The sequence below is a fragment of the Bos grunniens genome, chromosome 10, assembly GCF_055505025.1.
Source record: "Bos grunniens cultivar Pamir isolate PY7600 chromosome 10, Bosgru_T2T1.0, whole genome shotgun sequence".
In the NCBI taxonomy this organism is placed as follows: Eukaryota; Metazoa; Chordata; class Mammalia; order Artiodactyla; family Bovidae; genus Bos; species Bos grunniens.
This window is the reverse complement of record NC_141174.1, coordinates 76,058,722-76,068,124: the sequence shown is the minus strand read 5'-3', so window position 1 is coordinate 76,068,124 and position 9,403 is coordinate 76,058,722. Positions and strand designations below refer to the sequence as shown.

The 9,403-nt window shown below is 35.1% G+C and overlaps 1 protein-coding gene across 1 annotated transcript; it reads left to right on the top strand.

Moving 5' to 3' along the window:
* The first annotated feature begins 7,621 nt into the window (after window positions 1-7,621).
* LOC147364899 (olfactory receptor 4K1-like) lies at window positions 7,622-8,549 on the top strand. The gene has a single exon (XM_086319050.1). The coding sequence runs from the start codon at window positions 7,785-7,787 to the stop codon at window positions 8,547-8,549; it is 765 nt and encodes a 254-aa protein (XP_086175176.1). The 5' UTR covers window positions 7,622-7,784.
* Window positions 8,550-9,403: the final 854 nt, after the last annotated feature.

Below are 9,403 nucleotides of genomic sequence, written 5' to 3'. Positions count from 1 at the left end.
GGAACACCATGAAGGAACATAAATATGCAATGGAAATGAAGAGCCCCTACTGGATCACAGCATCAAGCCAATTATTTTTGCTAATGACAGGGGTTATTGAATTACAGAATTAGATTTTTTTCCCAACTGCAAAGGAATTACATAAAACCAGTTCCTGGTTTGCTATTTAATTTTAACCAGTTTTTCATAGTTTGTAATTCTAAAGTACTAATTCTCTTGAAAATATTTAGTAACCTTTCAAAATATTTTATAAATAATTTAGAGATTCTAATCTACAAAAACAGCTATTCATGTTACCAAATTTGTGATTCTCTTCAATTGAACTTGTGTAATTTTTATGCCTTGCAATCAAAACATACAAGTAAATTATGTTTCTGTTAGGCTCTATCAACTTATTCATAATATTTTTTTCTATAAATTGACATGGTGGAAAAATATTGTTTTAAAACTTAGATTTCACCTCACTTGTATACATTTGTTTCATGTTTTTTAGCTTATCTTTTCCTCATGTATTGAAAATTTTTGGTTATTTATAGTTTTTCCTATCTGCTGCTGCTGCTAAGTTGCTTCAGTCGTGTCTGACTCTGTGTGACCCCAGAGACAGCAGCCCAACAGGCTCCTCCATCCCTGGGATTCTCCAGGCAAGAACACTGGAGTGGGTTGCCATTTCCTCCTCCAATGCATGAAAGTGAAAAGTGAAAGTGAAGTCGCTCAGTCGTGTCCGACTCCTAGTGACCCCATGGACTGCAGCCTACCAGGCTCCTCCTGCTATGTCCCAATAAAAATTTTCTGTTTTTTCTAGATTATTGATATACATTTCTATTCATTACAAAACCTTTTCTAAATATTTGGTGCTATCAGCAGCATACATATCTATTTCCCTAGCTTATTTATTTTTAAGTAGTTATAATGAGTTCTACATTAGTCATAAAAAATTGCAAATATCTTTGAAATTGTCTGCAAATACATCAGATATAGAATATTTAAATCCGCAGAAAAAGTCAATTCCATATGTACCTAAAACATACAAATGCACAAAAATGACAAAATTTTTTTGAAATTGAGGATCAAGTCTGAGATCTCTTCTTTCATATTTCTTGGAAAACAGAAGAGAGAAAGTAAAATTCTTGTACTTGTAATAATGTTTCGCATGCATCCTAAGCCGCTTCAGTCATGTCTGACTTTTTGTGACACTCTGGACTGTGGCTTGCCAGGCTCCTCTGTCCATGGGATTCTCCAGACAAGAATATTGGAGTGGGCTGCCATGCCCTTCTCCAGGGAATCTTTCTGACCCAGCGATTGAACCCAGATCTCTTATTATCTCCTGCACTGGCAATTAGGTTCTTTACCACTAGCACCACTTGGTAATAATGGTTTTAAAATCTGTGCTGGAGAAGACTCTTGAGAGTCCTTGGACAGCAAGGAGATCAAACCAGTCAATCCTAAAGGAAATCAGTCCTGAATATTCATTGGAAGGACTGATGCTGAAGCTGAAGCTCCAATACTTTGGCCACCTGATGTGAAGCACCACCTCATTTGAAAAAGACCCTGCTGCTGGGCAAGATTGAGGGCAAGAGGAGAAGAGGACGACAGAGGATGAGATGATTGGATGGCATCACCGACTCAATGGACACGAGTTTGAGCTAACTCTGGGAGATAGTGAAGGACAGGGGAGCTTGGCATGCTGTAGTCTATGTGGTCCCAAGTAGTCAGATGCGACTTAGCGACTGAACAACAAATTATTGTTTCATTCTCTGGCCAAAGATTTCTTATGTACTTCTTCCTTTGCCTTATGAAAAAGGCCTTATAACAAAAAGACTAAATGTATTCTACAAAGAAAAAAGAGTCACTTAACAGAAAATAGAAAGCCTGCAATTGTCATCACCTTGGGTTCAGTATTTTAATTAAATTTTAAGACATAACTTAGTGACTATGTATTTAGATATTAACTCTGCATGATAAATCAGAGCCAGCTGAGTCTTAGATATAGTCTTTTAGAACCATGATACTTATTATTAGCTAAGGATTTTTGGAACTTTAGACTTCAGGTCAAATTCATTTGTACAACATCAAACATGGTAATGTTCCTTTAACATGACTTTTTTTAAAACAAATTTTATATAGTGCCAAAACATTTAAAATATGTAATAAACATTAATGCATTCATGATATTGTTGGTAGTATTTTTTTGCCTTTTAACTCTGACTTGCAAGTGAAAATGGAGAGTTGACAATAGTACCCTTGAAAACCTCTCATTTAGCTGCTCTGATCCTCAGTAATCAAATATTGAGGTAGAGGAGGGGTAGGTGACACAAGGGAAAATGGAGGTGAGGGAGAACAGTAGGAGAAAGAGGGAAATTAGAATTTGTGAGTGGCCATTTGATTTGGCCAGTTCCTTGTACTACCAGAGACACATTCTTCCATTTTCTAATCATTGTTGGGTCTACTTGGGACTTTAGTGATTGGGCACAACCTATCACATTGAGTTTGATAAAAAAAACTCAAAAGTCAAAAAGTTAAAAAAAAAAAAAGTTGGCAAATATGACTACATTAATTTCCACAAAAGTTTTAGTTTCTTTTTTTTTCTTTTTTAAAAATTCTATCACAAATAAAGTCAAAATAAAAATTAGGTGACAAGCAGTATTATCCACAGGGGTAATATCTTTAATTTGTAAAGAGGTTTTATAAGTCAGTAAGCAAGTACCCATGGCATCCAGTCCCATCACTTCATGGCAAATAAAGGGGGAAACAATGGAAACAGTGAGAGACTTCATTTTTTTGGACTCCAAAATTACTGCAGATGGTGACTACAGTCATGAAATTTAAAGACGCTTGCTCCTTGGAAGAAAAGCTATGACAAACATAGACAGTATATTAGAAAGCAGAGATATTACTTTACCAACAAAGGTCCATCTAGTCAAACCTATGGTTTTTCCAGTAGTCATGTATGGATATGAGAGTGGGACTATAAAGAAAGCTGAGTGATGAAGAATTGATGCTTTTGAACTGTAGTGTTGGAGAAGACTCTTGAGAGTCCTTTGGACTGCAAGGAGATCCAACGAGTCCATCCTAAAGGAAATCAGTCTTAAATATTCATTGGAAGGACTGAGGCTGAAGCTAAAGCTCCAGTACTTTGACCACCTGATTCGAAGAACTGACTCATTTGAAAAGACCCTGATGCTGGGAAAGACCGAAGGCAAGAGGAGAAGGGGATGACAGAGGATGAGATATTTGCATGGCATCACTGGCTCAATGGACATGAATTTTTGCCATAGCTTGCAGTTGCAATATGTCTGCTATTCCTGAATAAAATCATTTTTCTGGTTAAGGTAACTGCCTGCTTTATGTTAAAGGTTGGCATGACTTATGGTTTTATTTTATTTTTAAAGATTAAACTCAGCCATTAAAAAGAATACATTTGAATCAGTTCTAATGAGGTGGATGAAACTGGAGCCTATTTTACAGAGTGAAGTAAGCCAGAAAGAAAAACACCAATACAGTATACTAACGCATATATATGGAATTTAGAAAGATGGTAACAATAACCCTGTGTACAAGACAGCAAAAGAGACACTGATGTATAGAACAGTCTTATGGACTCTATGGGAGAGGGAGAGGGTGGGAAGATTTGGGAGAATGACATTGAAACATGTAAAATATCATGTAAGAAACGAGTTGCCAGTCCAGGTTCGATGCACGATACTGGATGCTTGGGGCTAGTGCACTGGGATGACCCAGAGGGATGGTATGGGGAGGGAGGAGGGAGGAGGGTTCAGGATGGGGAACACAGGTATACCTGTGGCGGATTCATTTTGATATTTGGCAAAATTAATACAATTATGTAAAGTTTATTCTAAAAATGAGATATTGCTTATATTGATTTCTTATGTGGCTATCTATCATCTTTGTATTGAAGAAGAAAATTGCAATAAGTTAACATTGATGAATGTTAGGAATAAACTTTCAAACCATAAAAAAAAAAAAATAAAGTTTAAAAATAAAATAAAATTTAAAAAAAAAAGAAAAAAAAAAGATTAAACTGGAGGAATCAATTGGAAAAAGTCAGGATGGGGAACAAATGTATACCTGTGGCAGATTCATTTCGATATTTGGTGAAACTAATACAATATTGTAAAGTTTAAAAATAAAATAAAATAAAATAAAAACAGAAAACTAAAAAAAATGGTAAAAGTTGAGATCATCATCAGATCTTGAAACTTTTGAGGAGAAAAATGATAATGGTTTAGACAGGGGAGTTAAAATGAATATAATTTAGTAAACTGGGAATATTTTGGAAGAATACAAAGTAGTATGTAGGAAAAAAACTAAGGAAAAAGAAGGAACTAAGTTTCTGGCTGAAATGCTGGGACAAAAGAAATGCCATTAGCTGGGGATGGGGCAGAGTGAAGGGGGAATAGGTTTGCAAACAGAAGAACTGAAATATCTGTGAAGTATTAAAGAGAAAGATATCAAGAAGGAAGCTGGTCTATCAGTAGAGAATTCAGAGAAACCTGGGCTTCTTTATTAGCTCACCAAGTTTCCCTTTCTAGCTGTCACCTGCTCTTCTCTGTGGATGTCAGTCCTTTCACTGCTCTGAGATCTCTTTCCACAAAATCCAAAAGCAAACTACATGCATATCTAAGCAGTTTCACCCACTGTATGCCCAAATGAACTTTCTGATTCTAGTGTATGGTTAAGTAATGAGCAAAGACAATTAAAATATTGGATTTTGAGGGGTAGCTTATTATAAGGTATGGAGTTTGAAAAACTTCATCATAGATATTTCCATAAAAAGAAAAAAGCAAAGGATTAAAGAAAAGATTCTAATTCTCTTAGGCCCATTGCCTGATTTATATTTCTTATAATACATATTCCTGCTCTGGGCATTTGGGCTAGTGTTTACCGCCTTAGTCACTTTAAACAAAAGGAAAAAAGGCACATGGAGGGAGACAGCTTGTTAAACAAGAGTAACCGGTGTTGCAAACTCCTAGGTCACTACATTTCCCTCTTGTGATATGTACTTTGCTTTCAATTATAGACAAATAACTTACATGTTTTTATCATCTCATTTTTGAGAAAAACAACTCAAAGTGTGTTAATTCCCACAGCAAGATGACCTCACTTAATAAAGGAAGTTTTTTTAATGGGCTATTGCAGTCCATGGGATTGGTTATCTGAGATTTGGGGGCATGTAGTATATGGGCTCTTGTGACTCAATGTTTTTTTTAAAAAGCCAATAGGTTTTGGAGGTTTCTTTTCTTCAACCTATTATTGCTCCCTTGTGATTTCTCTCAAAACTGGCACGCAGAATTTAATCACATGAAGCAAAAAATTAAATATAGATATTAACATTCAGAGTTAAAGGGATTCTGGGCTAAAGTAATTATAGAATTGAGATGACAAGATTCTGTAATAGCCTATATTGGACAAGAATCTGAAAAAGAATGGATATATGTATATGTAGAATTGAATCACTTTGCTATACACCTGAAACTAACACAATATTGTAAGTCAACTATACTCCAATATAAAAGAGTTAAATTAAAAAAATAACTTGGAGTTTGTATATGAGATTCTAAAATCTGAAATAAAACATTAGACTTATCTGATTATTGTCACTGCTAACATGTTGATGGACTAAAGCACCCAGGTGAAGGTAAGCATATTGCTAAATTATTTTGAAAAAATAGATATGGTGATAGAGAATAGAATGGGGCAAAAAGTTGTCATTTTAATAACCCAATAGATTTTGCATTTATCACTTTGAAAACTCTTGTCAAGCCTTGTATATACATTGATACACTATAGGAAGATGTTTTAAAAAGCATAAGATTCTATGAATAATACAAAAAAGTACTTAGTAATTTTTATATTTTAAAATGCTCTCAATATGTGGATGTCTTACCTTGAATAGATACTACAGTGTATCTCATGTAGCTGTCATTGACTGTGACGACAGACACAGAAACATTTTCCCAGATTCTGAGATCTGGCCAGAAGCTTCATTTCAAGGGTTCTTACAAGAAATCACAGATCATTTCAATTTTATTTTGAATGACACAATTATCACCATGCATTTATATAAAAATATAAATTGCTTTTCAAATTCTGTATATAGAAGTATATGTATAGAATTTGGAATGCAATTTTATATCAAACAAAAAAGACTAGGTTTTTAGTGTGTGTCCATATTTTAAGACTGAATTTACAGCTTTCTAAAATTGTTTAAGCCTATGAGGCAGAATATTGTTCAAAAAAGTCGATTATGCCAATTTCATAGTAAGGTTAAAAGCTAAGTTTCCATTATTTAATTTCTAATAAACCAGCCCAAATTATACTGATGTTTTTCAAGAGAATGCTTATTTCACATAAACAATTTGTTGCATATGTTTGCTGTTCCTTTTGTCTGAAGTAGATTTCCTCAAGGCTTGCTCTTCATTTTCTTTAGTTGCTGCTGAAATGTAACCTGCCCAGTGAGGCTTTTATGACCACTTGGTTAGTCCATATTCCTTTGCCCTGTTTTATTTTCTCTGGAACACTTATTACTAAATGACATAATATATATTTTATCTCCATTTCCTGTGTCAGTCCCATCATTTCTTTAGGATATAACCAAATGAAGATGGGGCATATTCCGCCCCCCCTCCTTTTTTCCCATTGCTTTGCCTCCAGAGCCCATAAGGTTGTATGCTGCAGAGCAGACAATTTGTATTATTTGTTGAGTTAATTAATATATAAATTATGTTTTCAGTTGACTTTGGAAAAACACTTTTGTTATTGTGATAAACTCATCAGAGAAAGAAGAGATTAAAAAATGACCAGCAAAGATAAGTGGTACAAATATGTTTAAATAACAAACATATCATAGTAATTAAATTACATTCAGTTCCATCTTTGAAGTGCTTTGAAGGTCTGATTAAATAATATTATATTCAACTGCTGTGAAGAGGAGATCATATGGAGAGAAAGTGATTGAAAAGAACATATGCTTCTGAATTCTAGGAAGATATTTTGACTACTAAATCATGTAAAACTCAAATTGTTTTAATATAGAAAAGTGAAAGTAATTTGTCACTCATAGTAGTTTAACTTGCTACAAATTAACTTCTCTCTCTTATTATCACTGCAGATTTTCTCAAATGCATGGACACATCTCACTTATTTCTCCAATGTCATTGCTAAAGTAACTGGTCTGATTTTCATCTCTTTGCACTTGGCCTAAATTTCTTGTCCCTCCAAGATTCTGTAAAAGGCATCAGATTAATCTTTTGAATTTGTAATCTGAATGTGTAAGTATGGTACATGGGACTTTCAAAGTGCTATTGAGATCTTGCACACTTCTATAAAAAGTGTATTCGTATATAATATCAAATCAAATTTTCCCTTCCTTCCATATTGACTTATCTATTAGATAAATCTATTATCTCTGTCCATCTTTTATCTAGCCAATCCATAAATGCAAAAGTAAATGACAATTTGTATAGTTACATAACACAAGGAAAATATAAATTCCTAGAAATAATATGATATGCTTATTATTAAATAATTAATAAATTAATAAATAATTATTTTTCTTCCCCTTAGCTAACTTGAGCAGCCCAGATTCATTTAATGGATGGAGCAATAAGTCAGTGGTTACTGAATTCATTTTGTTGGGCCTGTCTAGCTCTCGGGAACTCCAGCTGTTCCTTTTCTTTATCTTCTCTGTGTTTTATGGTGCTGCAGTGTTGGGAAACAGTCTTATCATTCTCACAGTAATTACAGACTCTCGATTGCATTCTCCGATGTACTTTCTTCTTAGCAATCTCTCCTTCATTGATGTGTGTCAGGCTACATTTGCCACTCCCAAGATGATTTCGGATTTCCTCAGTGAACACAAGACCATCACTTTCAAGGGATGCATGTCACAGATTTTTTTCTTGCATGTTTTTGGGGGCAGTGAAATGGTACTTCTTGTTGCCATGGCCTATGATAGGTATATCGCTATATGCAAACCTCTGCATTACATGACCATCATGAGCCGAAGAGCGTGCACTGTCCTGGTGGGGGTCTCCTGGGCCGTTGGCATCTTGCATTCAGCCAGTCACCTGGTATTCACAATAGATCTTCCTTTCTGTGGACCCAACAAGGTAGACAATTTCTTTTGTGATCTCCCCCTCGTGATTAAACTTGCCTGCTTGGACACCTATGTTTTAGAGATCCTGGTGCTCACAAATAGTGGCCTGTTGTCACTTATCTGTTTTCTCCTTTTGCTCATTTCTTACACTATCATCCTTGCTACTGTCCATCGCCAAGCCTCTGGTGGGACATCCAGGGCACTTTCCACTCTCTCTGCCCACATTACTGTTGTAGTTCTGTTCTTTGGCCCATTAATCTTCATCTATATTTGGCCCTTTGAAAGCTTCACAATTGATAAATTTATCTCTGTGTTTTTTACTGTATTCACTCCTCTTCTTAACCCTATGATTTACACTCTAAGGAATAAAGATGTAAAGGAAGCCATGAAGAAACTAAGGAACCAACATGTGGGTTCCAAGGAAGCCTGTTAGACAACTGTGATGAAGCAACACAAGTCCTTTCTTTTCTTTGTAATGCCCATGTATAGTTGTTATTATTGTGTCTCTATCATAATTAGTCTTTCCGGTTATAGGACCTGAATTGGTCACTCTAAAGTTGGCAAATGCAATGCAGAACCTCATATTATGTTACCAGTTTTAATATTCTGTGGCTTACTTCATCTTCCCTGAAATAGTAACTGTGCTGTGCTGTGCTTAGTTGCTCAATCGTATCTGACTCTTTGTGACCCCATAGACTGTAGCCTGCCAGGCTTCTCTGGTTCTCCAGGCCAGAATACTGGAGTGGGTTGTCATGCCCTTCTTCAGGGGATCTTCCCAGCCCAGGTATTGAACTCAGGTCTCCCACATTGCAGGCAGATTCTTTACTGTCTGAGCCACGAGGGAAGTCCCAAAATAGTAATTACATGTATTAAAATTTATAATTTCCCTTATATAGGTCTTGTTAAAAAATCTTGCACACATCTAACTTGACTGGAGTAGCATAGAAAGCAATTTAGTGCTAAAAACAGAAACTGCTTTGACATTACAGGCTAAATGAAAACTACTTTCATAAGTTATAGTTCATAATTATTTCAGCTAATAACTTGATTCCTATAAGTAGTTGCAAATATTCGACATTCATAAATAAGGCAATACAGTTCATAAATTTTAAATTATATTTATTACTTATGTTAAATTTTAAATACCCCAAATACTATAGTATCAATGATAGGACTGAGTTTTGACACTCTGATTTTGAAACAAATAACATATCAAGAGCATCACCAAGGCCATAATTCAAACTATAAGAGTAGTCTTATGCTTTCTGGGACAACAGTCATAGCACT

What these genes read in the sequence shown, in the direction of transcription:
- LOC147364899 (XM_086319050.1), top strand. Translation starts at nt 7,785, where the DNA reads ATGTACTTTCTTCTTAGCAATCTCTCCTTCATTGATGTGTGTCAGGCT.